The 18,421-nt window shown below is 38.8% G+C and overlaps 1 protein-coding gene across 2 annotated transcripts in view; it reads right to left on the reverse strand.

The window, feature by feature from the left end:
• The window catches only part of sorl1 (sortilin-related receptor, L(DLR class) A repeats containing), a 171,000-nt gene that overhangs the window by 130,234 nt on the left and 22,345 nt on the right, over nucleotides 1-18,421 (reverse strand). For both annotated transcript variants that reach the window (XM_030151836.1, XM_030151835.1), the window contains exons 2-3: nucleotides 4,670-4,786; nucleotides 2,982-3,116 (exon numbers count right to left, since the gene is read on the reverse strand). In XM_030151836.1, coding sequence (XP_030007696.1) covers nucleotides 2,982-3,116; nucleotides 4,670-4,786 — 252 coding nt within the window. The remainder of the gene's footprint in view (nucleotides 1-2,981; nucleotides 3,117-4,669; nucleotides 4,787-18,421) is intronic.

The following is an 18,421-nucleotide window of genomic DNA, read 5'->3' on the forward strand; positions in this document are numbered from 1 at the left end:
CTTGTTACAATTTTTAATGCTTTGGTAGCTTCTGAAACACATTACAGATCCTACTCTCTGTTGTCTTTGTCTAACCTATATTTATCCAGTATCTTTGCTTCATCTCTGTCTATTTCTCCTTCTCCACCTGCCCACCTACTAACTTCTCCTAAATCCACCTGAGTCAGATAAATGACCCTCCGCTGTGTGAAGTAAAGTACTTCGCTGCTGTGTTACATCCTGGTTGGCACTATCAATGCACTGTAGGCAAACTGATCCCTGGATATAACATTACAGCACAATAATAAAACTGAACATTGGTATTAATGCCTTGGTTGTACCTGAGATGGAACAGTGCCAGTTTTCAGCTCAAAAACAGCTTCCGGCAAAAATAAGATAAGAAGCTTCCTGAACCATGAGCAGAAGGACAGAGGGGAACTAAATCTAATAACTGAATAATAAAGATTTTATATCAAATGGTTCCCAACAAACAACAATCAACAATTATAGAAGAATCTGTGAAACATTGGAGTTCATTCCAAGGATGTCATTTACACAGATTCAGAGACAGAGCTGAGGTCAGAAAGTAGAAATTTTTGCTAGAATGACAAAGCGTAACAACAGCGTAACCTACATGTATGCACTTGTTAAACCCTGACAGGTCCACTTCTGTTTATTTCTCTGCATTCAATATGCTGTAATGCTGTGTCTCTGAATCAAGAAAAAACACCCAGTAGTCATTCTACCACCGGATGTATGATGACAAACAACAGAGGAAGTGGATGAAGGTGGTAAGTGAGATATAATTCTTACACAAAGGAGAACTAGCTAATGTTATCTTGTTAACTAACTAATGTTAGTTCCTAGTACATCTGTCAAAGTGGATCTTTCTAAATGTTCCTTCTCCAGAATAGGGCTATTAGGAGATGACTCATTTGACAGCTCCTTATCTATAATCTCCAGCAAAGGGGAAGTTAAATAAAGTGACAACGTATGTCAACACATAGCTGAACATGAAGTGAAGCAATGTTTTGTTCTGTAACGATGTTGCTGTATCCGTCTCCTAAATATGTGTTTGTGGGCCAAAATAAACGACCACGGCAAGTCGACACTGAGGAACAGTGGTGTGTTGATATCAAATTACCAACATGCTCACAACGACAATGCTAACATACGAATGTTTAACAAGTAAACCATTTCAATTTTCACCTTCTTATTTTAGCAGGGTAGCATGTCAACATTTGGAAATCAGCAGTAACTGCAGAGTGTTGACTCAGGTTTATTGTCTGTAGTGCCAGTAACGGGCTTTATGTCACATAACGATCCCATCAAACATCTTCTACATGACAAAGCGTACGCCTCATCAGGAAAATGAAACTGTCCAATACCTGCCTCCAAAGTGAGCATAGTCACAAGGGTTGTGAATGTTCATGGATAAAAACAAGATTAATAAGGTTTAAACAGGTGAGAAAGGAAGTGGAGCTTACTAATAACCCCCCACCCCGACTTTGCCCTTCCTACTCACTGATAGCCTGCCTAGTCAGAGATTCATTTAGAATTTTAAATTAAAGACAATTGTAAATTAGATTAAACTAAATTACTGTCCTTTTTGCGTAGTTAAGTCAAACCAAGAAAAACATTATTCTGCCAAAGTATTACCTTTCAATCTGATTACACATTGTCTGCTGAATTGGGTGAATAGTGTTGGAAAAATCGGTGAGACAAAGTTCAAATTTTCAAAAATTCAGATTTTTTTTTTTTTTTTTTTAACTGAAATTCAACCATTAAACTGTGCACTGCAGCTTTCCTAGTGGTAAAGAAAACATCCCTCAAATTTGAAAAGAATCAAGTGAATAGTCTTCAAGAAATCAGTTGAACAAAAATCTCAGACAGAAGGATCCTGTTATTACAATATACTCCCACTGGGGGGGTATAATACAATAAAAATACATCAATGTTATATTTTTCCTGGGAACATAGTTCTATCAAAATTATCCTTCTTCCATCATTTTTTATTTCCTTTGGACAAAATTTGTGTTTGTAGATGTTTCTTCTCTAGTTCAGAAAAGTAAGACAGGCATCCCTAAAGTCAATGATTTCCTGACGTGTGCCTGGCAAATGTCAGTTTAATGTCAGAATGTTCTGAAGATTGTTGCTGAAGGAGAATTGGTCCAATTCATACTTCAGTGCTTTTGGGATGAAAAGTTAATTTAAAATATGTAAATTACGTTGACTTCCTCCTTTTGAATAAATGGTACAGACTCAGATTGCTAAAGAGGTGGGATAAACCCACCATGAACCTGGATATTGCTTTCAAATGAACCGCCCTGTGCTTAATCATTTTTGGTTTTATGTTCCCGGTTCTCCCAAAGTTCCAACATCATGGCCCTGGGAGCATAGTCCCCTAATAGCTTGGATACACTTCCCCAATGTGTCTACCATTACTAAAGACTATAGCCACAAAGGCATACAAGAAAGTCTTCATTCATTAGCTCTTTATAACACTAAATTGAAAAGTCTTATCTAAAAAATGGATCAAAGTTTTGTCTCTAGCATAAGTACAGAATGAAGTGTTATGATAGTGTTTGTGTCTACTTTTCAGTTTATGTCCTTGAATGTCTTTGGACCTTCCCTGGACTTTCCTCTGTTCTGACTTTAATGTCAGAACAAAAAAACAGAACTCCAGACTTCTGACTCTGGTGAACATCCAAGACTTGGGTTTAGGAAAAGATCAAAGACAAGTTACAAGAAAAGAAAAACATTTTAAGCTCAGTGCTTTCATCGACTGGAATGGAACAATGGCAGACTCCGCAGCCAATAAGTCATTCTTACAGTCGCACACAGACACGATTCCTCTCCCCCCAACCAAACCTCCTAAAATGACATGATTACAGAGACTCCTGTTCAGTATATTTTATACCACCTTCACCTTTTACTGAAGAGCATTTTCTTTTATAAGCACCATATTCTGGAAGTCAATCCAGACACTGACTGTGACTCACCCTCCTGTTGTCTGCAGGGCTGTGGTAAAACTGTGAGATGACCTGTTTGCTGTCGTCTTTGACCTTGGACCCCATCAGCTGGAACCTGTCTGAGACCAGTGTGAAGGTGGTCCCATAGTCATACGAGACATAAACCTGAAGACAAAGAGGGGGAGGAGGGAGTGGTCTATGACGACTGTACATAAACATCACCTCTGAATTATACATTCATTAGTCTGTAATTAACAAAATCATGTTTAATCTAACCTTGGTCTCATCCTCAGGAGGGAACTTTATATAAATATAGCTGCTCTTTTGCAAACGTTTGCTTGTGGGTGTATGCATATGATAAGTTATGGTTGTAAAAGTGAGTAGTTTGCACATGGAATTGTCTGCCAACATGAATCACAGACTGTGAAACATGTTGTAGTTTTACCATTCATTTATGGAGAGTACTCTATACAGGGTACCCATTCATTTTTACTAATAATATAATAATATAAATTATATGAGTGTTTACACCTTTAACTACATGAACAGAGCTTCACTTTACTATTTCTCTCTAGAAATATTTCTGAGCTGCTCTTACTAAGAAACTGTGAATCTCCCAATGTGCTTGTGCACATGTGAAACTGAAATAAAATCATAATGTAAGTCATATGTAATCAAACGTGACATATGGGAAACGTGTCAGCATGTATTGTAATATTGTTTCACATGTATGGCATTGCCTTTCACCCACAACATTTGCTCCGAAAGAATGTTTCACATGTGCATCAAATTTAGTGACATATTTTGTGCCAAACTGATGTTGTTCTTCCTTGACAGTAATAAAGATTACAATAATTAGATCCAAAACTAAACCAGAATGTGACCACAAATTCAACCCTTCACATAAATCCTCTAAAAATGAAGGTAAAACCCTAAGGTCAAACCATTTTCAAACCTAATTTTTCAGTTTCTTAAATCTGACAGATTTTCTCAACTTTTATTTTGTGAATTTTGATGCAGACACAATTTCAGGCAAACTCATCAGAGGTATAAACAATGATAAAGCTTTTACGGGTTTGGAGAAAGTATCATTTCAATTAGTCTTTTTTAAATAACAGCTTTAAAATGCAGATTTACAACCAGTTTTGGCATGACTATGGAAAAACCTCATACACACTGATCTCAAAATGTCAAATTTTATCAACTGAGGAGCTGAGGAGTTTGCATTTCTTAGAACCTAAATTCCGTTAATTAGAAGAAAGCAAGAAATGCTTATTGAGTTTGATTTCATGATTTTCTGTCACAAAGTACAAAAAATGTTAAATATTTGAAATAAATAAATAAAAGATCACAATTAACACAAAGTAAGAGTAAAAAAGAGATCTTTAATGTTTGTCTATAACTTCAACCTGAATGCAGATGAAGTGCACAACAGCCATCAAAAAAAGACACTACACATTGAATGGCTGTGTTTGATGCTGTCACTTCTTTCTGAGTGTGTGGGTGTTTGTGTAGAGGACAGAATGATTCATATGTGACTCCATCACAAATGCAATAAACAAGTACGAACACCTTCTGCTGCAGTGCGGCTTTCATTTTGACAAATATTAATTGGCAAGGCTGATGTCAGACCGATACAAGGTTTAAACTTTACCGTTAACATGCTACTTTTAGCCTTCCTGTATCTTTTATTCATGGGTGTGTTACTCTGTACTCACAGAGCTAGTTTTGGGCCCCGTTGCTCCAGCGCTGTCCCGGGCCAAGGCTACAATGACATTGCTCTTCTCCCCGGCCCAGTGGACGACCATCTGGTTGTGAGAGTCGTTCAGGTTGGCCTGCAGGACAGAAAACAGGCTGAAGTCACCATGCGTGACATACAAGAGACGAGCAAACAAAAGAAACACTGGACAGATACAGTCTTTACTCTTTTTTTCAGACTTAACTTTCACAATGATTAAAGAGATACAGGATCTAAAAAATAAACAAAAGCGTAAAACAAAAATGCAATGAATGCAGGTAATATGAAATGAAATATGAACTGCTATAAATTAGGGCTACATGATATTAGGAAAACATGTGATATGCAATAACATTATTGAAAATTGTGATAACGATATGACTTGTGATATTTAATGTTTTTTTTCACTCTACTTGCTGCCAAGATAGACTGATGCAGACAATTCAAAAAAGAAATGCATTGTTTCCATTCCAACATTATTCTTATTGGGAAAAATGCAGCTACATAAATCACCTTGCCCCCTTAAAATGTTTTCTGCTACTGTCAACAAATTAAATTGAAATAAAAAAAAACTGAAAACAACTTAATACATTCCAAATTTATAATAAATGTCAACATAATCATTTTAACTCCAACTGCAATGTCTCAGGTTAAACTGGTAACCTTTTTTCTAACCACAAATTTGTTGAGCCAAGGTGTTACAGAATGGGGTCTTGTTTGCCTGGCTTGACTCACTACCTTCAGCCATCACGACAACTCTCCACACCTAAAACACCATGCACTTCATGGGGATAGTAAGGGATGACATAACCGTCATGTCTTTTCTTGGTTCCAGGTCCAAAGAAATCCAAGATGTGCAATCTACAACGCAAATGGCTGAGCCACTAATTAGCTAAGATGCTAACATTTGCTAGCACCAAACTTCCTTATTTTCTTATTTGTTTAATACTTGTAGCTTAACTTGTCAGCTCCATCCTCTTCCTCAACACTGCATCATCAGATGTGAAGTGGTAGAATGACAACTGGATGTGTTTTATGGACTTAGGAACATCTGACAAAACATGGAAATTTAGTGCCAGTGAACGTTAGCATCTTAGCTAATTAGTGCCCACTGCACCTGCTTAGCAGGATCTTTATGCATCCACATGATATACAATAAGGCTTGTATGAGGTGTCTCCACATCTTCATACTTCATTTTTTGTTTATAAGTCCTTTATGTGATCTGACCAGTTCAGTGGAAGGTAAATGAAGTAATAATTTACATCCGTGCAAGTCACCCGCTCAGCCAATTGCATTGTAGGTTGCACATCTTGGATTTATTTGGACCTGGAACCAGGAAAGCAAGTGACGGTTGCGTCATCACCTACCATCCCCACTGGGTAGGGGCAGGCTCCTCGGGTTGCAAGACAGCATCTGATTGGCCAAATATGTTGACATTCAGACTGTGAATATACAGCACATTAAATGTAGGCAATATTTATTGAAATTTAAGTAATATTTGCAGTATGTCTATCGCAACTGTTGATATCGCGATAACGCAAAATTTTCAATATATCGTGCAGCCCTTCTATAAATACACCTGAAAGAAATGGTACAGTAGGAAGACAAGAAATTTTGAAAATAACCTAAACTTTGGACGGTTTTTAATCTGTACATACTAATAGTTACTGTCATAATAGGGTATTTCAATGATTTTCAATAGAGTTGGATTACACTTGAGCTCTTCAAAGGAGAATTAAAAGTTCAATATTGTCATAATCCGGCTCTAGGACATGACAAAAAGATGGGAGGAATACACAGTGCTAAATTAATGCAAAATATTTATTAACGTATGAAGCAAAATAACCAAAATATACAAATAAATATGAGGTGTGTAAGTCAGTAATATCAGTAGTGTGCATGTGGATGTGTGGATTGTATAAGTGTAAGGTTGTGTGGCTGAAAGAAACAAAAGGTAAAGCAAACAAAAGGTGCTGTTAGAGGGGAGGGAGAAAAGAGGAGAGCACGTGCCACGCCAGATCTGGTAAAAGTCATGCATGCTCATGTATTTATGTGAAGTTCATGTTGGACTCTGGGTCAGACTGGAGAGTCATTAAAGTCATTAAACCAACATAAAGCCCAGGGAGATATTCTTGCCTGAAGGACAGAGGTATTTACAAGAGTTGCATCAGTATTGTAACTGCACATCGGTTTCTGGTGATAAAATGGCACCAATGGCAGTGGCAGATATTTATTTCTCAAGACTTTTGCATGTTTGAATGTGTTATTTGAAAGATAATGTGATGAAGAGCTGAAAAACTTTTTTTAAAATTCCAATTTTTGAATTTATATAATGAGTGTTTCTTTTTGGGGGGATCGATAACAACACCAAAAACAATGTAATGAAACAGAAAGTAACATCAAAATTGGCATCTATCTGTGAAGTGCAATTTTAAGTATCGGTATCGGTCAAGAATTTCACAACCAGTGCATCCCTATGTTGAACATTTCCAACTGGGAGACAAATCAGTTCATATAGAATATTTTTTCTGTTTATTTAGTGGGAGGAATCATTTTTTGCCAAAGGGTAAGAGGACACTTTAAACATTTCTGAACACTCAGAACAGCTTTGTATGACAAAGACTCACAACATCCCAGATTCACATCCAGCTGAGAGTCTTTCTGACATGTCACAGTGTTTCCCATTAATGATATAGATTATGGCACTCTACCATAGTGCATTTTGCTCTGTCAAAGCTTGATCATGAACTGAAAATTTTGATGAGTAGTCTCACTTTACTATGTTGCTAATGATGCAAATTCATTTTGGAAGGAATGTGAAGCACACCGTTCAGGTTACAATGCTTAGTGATCCCATCCAACACACCAGAGATTAAGTAGGACTCTATGGGAAACACTGCATCACTATCCACTATTCACTATGAATAAAGGCAAAAAAATGGCAATACTTCCCAAATGTCTGCAGTCAGTAATGTATTTGAGGTAACCATGTACCAAGGAGGCCTGCAGGTCATTGTGATGATGCTGTAAAGTCAGAATTTTCTGAGATTATTTAAATGAAAAGCCCATCAAAAGCAGTGTCACAGTAATTATATAATATAAAAATACAACATGTCACCCCAGTTCAGACAACTAAATGTAGGAGGACTTCATAACCTTCAGTTATATTAGCAACAATGAGCTAATGAGGCTAATGAAGCGTTTAAGAGAAAATGTAGTGTTCAGTCTGGGACAGCTCCACCACATCGGTGTTACATTTGGGGTATGACAGTAAAAGTGACAAAGTGTAGAGCTCATTCCAAAAGTGTTTTACACAAAAACGTTTTGTTAAAGCCTTGTAATTCTATATGTGGGGAAACTCTTGCAGACACAGTGGTGCAATGTTTAGAGTGAGAAAGCGATGAGATAATATCCATCACCAACGTATCAAAAGCTGACATTGTGCAGAAGAAAGCTCTACGATAACAGGAAAATGAGATGAAATAATCCATTAAGAGCCTTACTTAGGTTGACCAATCGGCCTGATTTGCCAACAGTCACCAAGCTAAATGTCAGCATCCCATCAGCTCAACATATGGCTTAAATATGAGGAGTCAGCAGACAGTAGCAACTAGTTTTTTCAAAGTAAATGTAATGTATGTTCCAAAATTTGCAGTGATTCAGATGGGGCACAGTCAAGTTTGTTTGTCCATTCTTTCTTTCGTTCGTTCTTTCTTTCTTTCATTCTTCTGTCTGTCTAATCCACTCAAATACTTCTGAGAATATCTTTTGTAACACTCTACCAGTCAAACTGAAACCATCTTCAGAGATACAAATCAAATGGTGCAGCATACAAAGCGTCATGGGGCGGCAACCTGAGTAGGTATGCAAACACACAAGACTGTGTCCTCAGATCAACTTGTCATTCCTGCAGAACTCACATGTGGGAGTAGACTTACATTAAATCCGAGACAAATTACAGCTAACCGAGTATGACTCCGAGTATGACACCTGAATGAGCCAAAGGTTAAACGTGAGCATGAAGGGAAATTTGGATAAGGCCGTACTCACTGTTGAAGAAGTATTTAACTACAGTGAGGTACAATATATTGGGTATGAAGGTGGGACAGGCCATAATGTTAAAGTTGAAATGATTTTCAGTAGAAAGTAGGACTGTGTTGATAAGAGTAAGAGTTTTCTCACCATTTTAAAGTATAACACATTTAAGTGCTCTGACTCAGTTCTATTAGTGTAGCACAGGTTAAGGCCTGAATATATTTACAACAGCAGCAAAGAGGTGCACACAGCACCTCTTGTGCTGTGAAGGCATCTTTATTTTCAGCAAACCCACAGACTGATGAAATCTGTCAGCTACAGATATGCAGAAAGTTCAATAGAATACCTGGAACACAACTTAAGGTATCCAACCTCCATCTGAATATAAGCTTGACAGCATTAGACTTACTTGTGCATTTAAAAATGGATGGGAATCAAGAACCTAACATCAGAATAACTTAGATAGATTCTAAAAAGTGCATCTGTTAAGAAAACATTTTCAGCTGTAGATTACTAAATATTTTCAATTAGAAAAATGACAGGCCTGTTTTAATCTGTTAACGCTTTTGGGCGGCAGTGGATTCAGATGGTACTCAGTAAATCAGGGGTTTTCTTAGGCTTTGACAGACCTGAGGTCCTGTCTGGGTTAAAAGATTTCCCCTGGGTTTATGGAAGAGTTTGGCAACTGGATGGAGAGTTTATGGGTCCTCCTGGAACAAATATTAAGAAACAAAATAATATTTTGAAATAATAATTTCACATTGGTTTGGATCATGATTGTCACCTATATTTGGAAAAGTTAGAGCAGATAAATTATGTCCACAAAGTCTGATAACAAAATTCAACATGGATTAATTAATTTGATTTAGGTGGCATCCAAAATAGTTTGGGTGGTGCAACTAAGCCTTATTACAGAATGGAAAAACCCTGAATAAAAGTCAACAAAAATAGCTTGGTACAATGTGACATTGTTTTTCACATAAAAAGGCCAAACATAGGGCCCCATCAGCTAATGAAATTCATTTACTTTGTTGATTTGTTGGTTGCTCACCACAGAAATATACCACTGTGTAGAAACTACTGAACAATTAAACCGTTGGGGAAAAAAGCAGAGGACTCACAAACAATTAGGAAAAAAAGGTATGTAAGAAGAAATAATAAAACTAGGGATGCACAATAACTATCTGCAGCGATAATTAATGGTCTGATATTGAAAAAAATTACATCAATCAGATAATTCCGATAATTAAAGTTTTCACCGACAAATAGAGCCCATAATAATAAATCTAAATTGCTTAGATTTTGTGGTGTGTTTGTGTGAGAGAGAGAGAGAGTACAAACCTGCAATAATTTCAGGTTGGTCATTGGAGGGCTGATAAGTTCAGCCTTTCTCCTCCTCTCTGTCTCACTACAACGAGACGGTCACTGTATTACTGCATTGCTGAGCATGCACAGTGCTCACTGATGGACATTTATAAACGTGCCAGTGTTAGCCAAGCCGGCTAACTTACAACTGCAGTCAACTGGCATGGTGTTGTCAATGCCAGGATAATGAAGTGTGTGAAATTAGAAGCTGTAGAGGAATGGAGTGAGAAAATGGTTGGGAAATGTTTAACAACTGTCGTGATCCCAGGATATTTTACTTTACTTTTTCCATTTTGAGAGATCCCAAGCATAAGAAAATGACATTGTTAGATGAAGTGTGTCTGAAGCTCTCATTGATAGTGTCTTGTAAGAGGAGGAGAGGAGCATGATGTTTTTTAACTTTAGACATAATGCAAGGGCATCTAAGGCCTACATGGTCTTCATGGTGTACCTTGATCAAAGACTAATAAACTCTCCTATTGCAACTGTACTTTTTTTTTTTAGGTATAATAAGTCAGTAGCCTAACAGTAATTAGCAGCTGAGTAGCCTAATTTTGAATGACAGGGCCCCTGCTATCACATGCAGTTAAAATACAATATTTAACAGAATCCAACTACAGCAGGGGTCTCAAACTCGGATCCTCGAGGGCCGGTATCCTGCATGTTTTAGTTGTTTCCCTCTTCCAGCACACCTGACGGTCGTTATCAGGCTTCTGCAGAGCTTGATGGTAGGCTTATCATTTGAATCAGGTGCGTTGGAAGAGGGATACATCTAAAACATGCAGGATAGTGGCCCTCGAGGACCGGAGTTTGAGACCCCTGAACTACAGGCTTTCCAAATGCTGTAATAAATGAAGCATAGAGTGTAATGCATATATCAGCATGTGACCCACTTTCAACTTCCTCTCTCTTTTTCAAACCTTTATTGCAGATGGATGGACCTCGGTGTATGAGTGCCTGGGAAGTCCCTCCTTTTTTTGTTATTTCACTTAAATTTAACCTGTTTTTTTATCTAATAATTTAATCATGCTTTTAGATGTAAAGCACTTTGGGCTTCATTATGTTGTTGTAAAGTGCTATAGAAATAAACTTTGATTGATTGATTGACTGATTGATTGATTGACTGACTGATTGACTGAGAATATTTCAGTTAGCCTATACTGAACTGCGTAATGACTTTATTTACTGATAAAAAGTATAGAGAGTTACTTATTTATTTTCAGTTGAATTTATGATATGCTGCTGAGCCTGGGAGTTCCCAGATTTAGTTTTGTTAAATTAAAAATAAACATGCAGAACAGCATTTAAACAAAGTTCAGTCTTAGTATTTGTATGATTAAAATTTTTGACACCAAGTTTTTCATTTTTACAGCAAAAAAATATCGGCTCCAAATATTGGTCATCGGCATTTATGACCAATCATGCATCATGCATGCTAATCATGCATAACATTTTTTTAAATATAAAAGATACATAAAAACAACCCATTCACCATGCCAATTGCTTTCTTTTGTCATGGTAAATGATGCCAAAATTGGATACATTTTCAAAACGCTTTCGGACACCAGTGTGTATGTGTGTGTGTGTGTGTGTGTGTGTGTGGGGGGGGGGGGGGGGGGGGCGCATTCCGTAACGACCGAAAACCAAAAGTGAATCCTAACATGCTTCGAACATCAAATCTGGCTCCTGTACCTCTGTTATACTCTCTGTTGTCATGCTTACCCCCCCTTATCGGTGTCCCAGTCTCAGAACAAAGTGGGGAGGGGGGGTTTGCAGTGACGCTGAGAAGTCATGCCACTGCTGAATGTATAAAGGGGTAACCCTGCACATGAGTTCTGCTTACAGCTACCGTGCTACTGTGTGCGTTCCACTTCAACGCTCATGTGGAAACTTAAGGCAAGTATTTGCGTTCTTCACATAGGCTACATGTATTTGTTCGGTACAAACGAATGCACCATTACACCCATAATTTGTATATATATATATATATATATATATATATATATAATGTAGTATATATTTTCAATACATGGAAAATATGTCAGGTTTTCACCTACTGAAAAGCACCTTATTTTTATAACAGAATGAACAAAATGAACAAATACCCCCTCCTCCCCAGACCACACCACACCATAACCAAGCAAATCCCTCCCAGACACCAACCCTAGTGTGGACATCTCTAGTCATGCCCACTTTCACCTCAACAAAAATAACAACAACCACCCCAATTTTATGGATGTTGTCCAACTTAAGCACAGGCGAACATTACAGCGAAAAGCTTAATGTAGCTTAATGTCTGAAAATAGCGGTCAATCATCACCAAATTATGTATATGTACATAAATAGTAAGAAACTGAACACCCTTGGTTTATTGTCCATTTCAAGCTGCCATAGGCTTTTGGTTCTGTAGAAGCCTTTATTTTACTGTTAACTGACTTGAAATAATAATTTAAAAAATTGAAGAATGGGAACTCTTGCTGTTTGTTACTGGTATAGGTTACAAGAAGCAGGAAGTTATCGGTATTTGTTGTAAAAAAAAAAAAAAAAAAAAAACATTATCATGCACCCCTAAATAAAATATCTTGCTAGTACTTGCTGGTCAGGTTGGTTCATGGTTAGCCTCTCATTAGGTTTCAACCACACATGATTTGCTGATAAATCACATTCATGACCATGTATGTACAGGGTGAGACATATAGAACAGGATATGCATACTAATTCCCCTTCAGTGCATCTCCCATCAGGCCCATAGATCAATGAAAAGAAATAGGCTATTTCATCTTTTCCATTGTCGGTCCATCTCTTCACCTTGCTGCCTTCCTTCTCCTATCTTTTATTGATGAATCTGCAAGAGGGCTCTGCTTTTTTTTCACTTTCCCAGCATCTCGCACTAAGGAGTAAACAACAAATATCTTGCTATCCCTTGTCAGCTGTGATCAGACACGAGTTTTGACCCAGTTCTGCTTTTACTATCACAACAATGATGTGGATGACAGTGCCAAAAACACTGGTGTTGTGAAAGCATGAGTGAATAAAAAAAATACCCCATTAAAACATTCACACTGGAGAAATGTAGCAGTGAAGAACATTCAGCTCTGGGCTTGTTGTGCCGCCACTGTCAGTGTCTGGATTCAGCACTGTGCACCAACATGTCAGTGATAGATATCCTACAAGGAAAAGAGCATCGAAGAAAAGGCCCAGATACTAATATCTCCACCCACAGAGGGCTGAAAAATCTATAGAGCAATTCAGCAACAGCAGTCATAGTCATTTTGGCTGAGGAGATGGATTATTCTGTGGAATGTAGATTGCTACAGAGAAAACTACAACACTTGATCACAAAGAAAGCATCTGAAGATAATAGATTAATGTTACAGAAGGGCTGGAAGACTGAAGGGCAAGAAGACCAAAGTGCAGTTTTCCTTCAGCGTCACGTTTAAGTTGTCGCCAGAAAACATCAGTACAAACATCCTGCAGAACTAGACTGTATGTCGCCAGTAAGACACAAATTTAACTTTTTCCTCATGTAACTTCCAACAAAGGAACAACTATGAGCTGCTGTCACGACGCCAGCCTCACTGATACACAACATGCATTTACATCCTCCTCCTTAGTCACCAGCCTTCTGCTCCTCCTCCACATCTTCCTCTTCTCTTCTCCATCTTCCTCAGCCTGCCTCCCTCTGGGCCGCCTCAGCTGAAGCCGTGGCTGTCCTCTCAAGCCGAGGTGTTACAGCAGTAAATCTCTGCATTTTAGGCCTCATTGGCCACAGCAAGTGCGGGCTGAGAGGGTGCCAGCAGCTCTGCGGACTGACACAGCTGAATCTAGAAAAAAACCATGGTGAAGATATGAACTATTTGCCAGGTTGCAGCAAATTGTAGTACGCGAGTTCCTGAGGCTAATACATTTCCTTCTATGGCAGAGGCAGTGGATTAAACTGAAGCAGCATCAGTGAATGTGAGACGACTACACCTAAGGAGGGGCACGTGTCATGTAAAAGCTACTTTTTACAATTGTCAACAAAGCATCTTTGTTACAGGCTCCATAAACTGTTACTCTGCAGGCCTGCAGAGAACACTTTGTGGTTGGCTCACTGCTTTAGCCTCACTGCTGTGACCTTTTCGTGACCTCTCCTAAAACACTAGTTTAATACACTGTAAGCAAGACCGCAGTTTTACAAGCATTCCCATCAGGACTGCACACTATTCCTTTCCAGCATCACAGAATGATGTGCGCATGTGTAATATTCACATCACGCAGGGCGTGTGATGTCAAGTAAGGCAAATTTAGTCAAACATGTCATCTACATTTTATTTGGTGCTCAGAACCAAGGGGCAACTCTCAGGCTTCTCATTATCCATCATTAATCTACAAGAGTGTGTTTACTCCGATTTGTGGCTCTGGTTCTGTCTTTGCTTGCTAGTGAATAACAGAGTAACACAGAAACATGATAGAAATCAGCTCCAGTAGCAGCCCATTTCTTTCACTGCAGTGCAAGTCACCCTCAGTACATGTGTGTTAGTGAATTAACTCAGCACACTTTATACATGCAGACAAAATTACTGACAGCTCCCACATGCACAACACACTTTTTCAAACCATTTCACAATATGTCTGTGGTCAACAAGCTCCAAACAGCAAACACATGGCACTTTGCAGTAGGGGTGTAATGGTACAGAAAATTTCGGTTCAGTACATTCTCGGTACAGTGGTCTTCAGTTCAATACACTTTCAATACGGAGACCAGTGTGTGTGTGTGTGTGTGTGTGTGTGTGTGTGTGTGTGTGTGTGTGTGTGTGTGTTTGGGTGGGGGGTTAAAGTTAAGGCTCCCACAGAGTCGGGTGCACTGTTCACGTACTGTGAGCAGTGTGCACTGTAGGCGGATGTTTGAGGTTTCATAGTCGAGCGTATCAATTTCCTACATTTCTCGTGACAACTTCCTACATTTACATCATCCTACATCGTGTGACACCGAGTACACGTACGAGGAGTCCGCATGGTTGTAAAAATCGAGCTTTGCGTGGACATGTCCGGTGGACGTCCTTTAAGTCCGCCTTGTGTACACATGGACGTATGCAGAGTCAAGCACGCCCGACTCTGTGGGGGCCTTTAACACGCTTCGAACTTCCGACCCAGCTTCTGTGCCTCTGTTATACTCTCTGTTGTCTTGTTGTCCCCCTCCCCCCCAAATCAGCGCCCCAGTCTCAGAATAAAGTGTTTGTGTTTTTTTGCAGCGGCACTGAGAATACAACAGCAGCGCAAGGTTCATGTGGAAAGTTAAGGTGAGTGTTTGTGTTCTTCACATAGGCTACATGGATTTGTTTAGTACACCTCTGTATAGTGCTGGGTGATATGGAAAAAAACCATAGCACGATAATTTTTTTCATATCAGATGATATCTCTATGTATTAGGCCTGTAACAGTACACGTACCGAACCGAACCGTTTTGGTACACACCAGTTCGGTTCGGTACACAGCTGTACCGAAACAGCACAGTATGATGAGAAAAAGAAGAAGGAATGAAAGGCGTCGTTCGATGCGAAACTTTAAATCTGCGCAAGTTCCACAAGAACATATGGAACTAGCGCACAATGACTTGAAATATGAATAGCTGCTCCATAAGGTTAAAAAAAAACAACAAATATGATGTCAACCTGAAGGGAAGAGACTGAAGACCCTCCACCATCATTACAGTCCAGTTTGGGATCAGTACGGGTTCAGGTGAGAGACATGACGAGGAAAGAGACGCTGATGAAGACGGACGTTTGTTTGGCCCCTATGAACTACGGTAGTTCTAAAACACTGACACTAGCTCTCTCTCTCTCTCACACACACACACACACACACGCTGTATAATAGAGGAATAGAACCCGGGAGTCGGAAGTTGTAAAGGAGTTGAAATGATGCAAAGTTTCACTTTCGTTTCACACCAGCGTTAGTTATTACGTTAGTTATGGACCAAACCCCCACGTATAACACGCCCCCCCCCCCCCCCCCCCCCCCCGTGTTATGACAAATCGCACCCTGTACACGCACACACACAAGTACACAAAGTGGCCTCAACAGTTTCTCTGTCCCAAAATAAATAATTAAGTTAATTTATTTGTTAAAGTTGTTCTTCAGTTTGTTTAAACAAAATACCAGTTTGTTCTCTTGTCAATGTTGCACTTCATGTGGAATTTTTTCTTTTTTTTTGTTATTTTAAAACAGAATGTGAACTGACAAAAATGTGATTACATTTTTGTTGTTTGTTCAAAACTCCCTTTCAGGGAAAAGTGCAATACTAATGTTTAAAATACATTTAGTAATATTTTATTTTCTATTTGATTTATAGCAGCAGAATTATATTATTCCTGCTTTTCTATATTCTACTGTCTCCAAAAATTGGGGGAAGAATGTTCAAAAATTCATAAATGCATTAAAGACATTTTGAGGGGTTTTCTTTCTTCCCGTACCAAACCGAAAAAAACCAAACCGTGGTTTTCAAAACTGAAAATGTACCAAATCGAAAATTTTGTGTACCATTACAGGCCTACTATGTATCACAATATAAATCAAATCACTATTTTTGTCAAGCTTAAATTTTCTGTTACTGTCATAAGTTAGCTGTGAAGACATCAGAAGGTGCATCACATCACAATGCAGTATGATCATTACAAAGTTGGTAAAGTTTGTTTATTTGTGACATTGTCCACAGTATTGCAGAGCAACAAATGCAGGGTTTTTTGCAAGTCTTAGGTGCTGCACTCAAGCAACTGTAACAGGACCTACGCCAAAGTCACTGTTGAACCAGAGTGGACTTGAGAATACTGGAGAATATGGATACACATATGGCACGAATAACAATGGTCCAAAATGGGGTGATGGTGGTGTAGAGGTTAACACTTCCACCTCACAGCCAGAGGGTTCTGTGTTTCATTCCCAGTTAAGTTTGCCCATTCTCTCCAAATTTCCTCTATATCCTCTGCTTTCCACTGCCACCAAAAACAAGTATATGTAGGTAAATGTTCCCATCAGTGCCCTTGACTGAGGTACTGATGAAGATCTGGATATGGTCCCTGAGCACCTTCAATGGCAGCTCACCACTTCTTATGTGCTAAAATGCAGACTGCATTTCCCTACAGGGATAATAGTGTGTTAACCTTTAAATGATGTTTTTTTTTTTTTTGTTTTTTGTTTTTTTTTTTATTAGAACCAGACATTTTCTTGCCCCACCCATGCAAGAGGCCTGAGACCCACACAGCACCTAAGCCCCCCGAAATGTTACAAGATACTGAAAAAGTCATGCTGTTTTTGTTTTTATGTACTCCTTATTTTCCCTTCACAGCCTGCACCACAACATAGCAGGTAGTCCAGAGGTGCCTCTATAAGTGGCAGATAGGTGTTCGTTATCTGCTCCCGTCCATCAATCTCAGTGACAGCTTTGTGGTCACTTAGGAGTAGAGGGTTGGGGGGAAGGGGGAGGCAGAGCTGAGTGCGTCGCAGACAGCCAACAGGACTATTGTACTGCCTCGATTTTTATCTGTCTCTCTTGCGTACACATGTATAATGCATTCCGTCACACCAAACTCTATGTGCAAACCCCTCATACCTGCCAGAGCAGACAGGATTCAGAAAAGCAAACGAAATATGTCAGATGGGGGAAGGCTTTTTCCTCTCTTCATGAATGGTCCCTCCTCAGTTAGACCTTGAAGGCAGACAGACTGGAACAGTGAGTTTATCGCCATCTTAATAGTTCTCTGCTCCTTCTGTCGTACCAGAGGAATGATTTATATCTGCACTGCTGCTTCGACTCAAATACTGAATGTAACACAAGCAACTGCTTGTACACAACACATGGAAATAAGACACAAATCATAATACACTGCAGTTATTACTTTGGTGTGTTAAAACATTCTACAGCACTACAATGGTTTCAGTTTGAATACAACACAAAACTATTAATTCCACGTAAGAAAAAAATGCCTGAAAGTGCAATGTTTTAAGGTTGAATAAACAGGAAACAGCCACCACAATCTGAACTAGAGCCCTACTGATGATTTCAACCCACTTTCCACCTTACAGATACAATATGTGACATATGTGAAGAAACATATATTTATTAATCACTTCATTTCTTCCAATGTGTGAACATGAAAAAATTAGTACCTTTACACCAACTGTCTACAATTACAGTCTGTGCACCAGTGTCTATGCAGGAGACTCAGGTCAGATTTTCCATGAAAACTGTCAACAAAAGTTATATATGTCACATATTTAACTTTTAAAAACTTGACAAAATTCAAACAAGTTTTAAATGACAAGTAGCAGGAATAAAATACCACCAGAGCA

This window comes from Sphaeramia orbicularis, chromosome 13 (assembly GCF_902148855.1).
Source record: "Sphaeramia orbicularis chromosome 13, fSphaOr1.1, whole genome shotgun sequence".
Classification (NCBI taxonomy): domain Eukaryota; kingdom Metazoa; phylum Chordata; class Actinopteri; order Kurtiformes; family Apogonidae; genus Sphaeramia; species Sphaeramia orbicularis.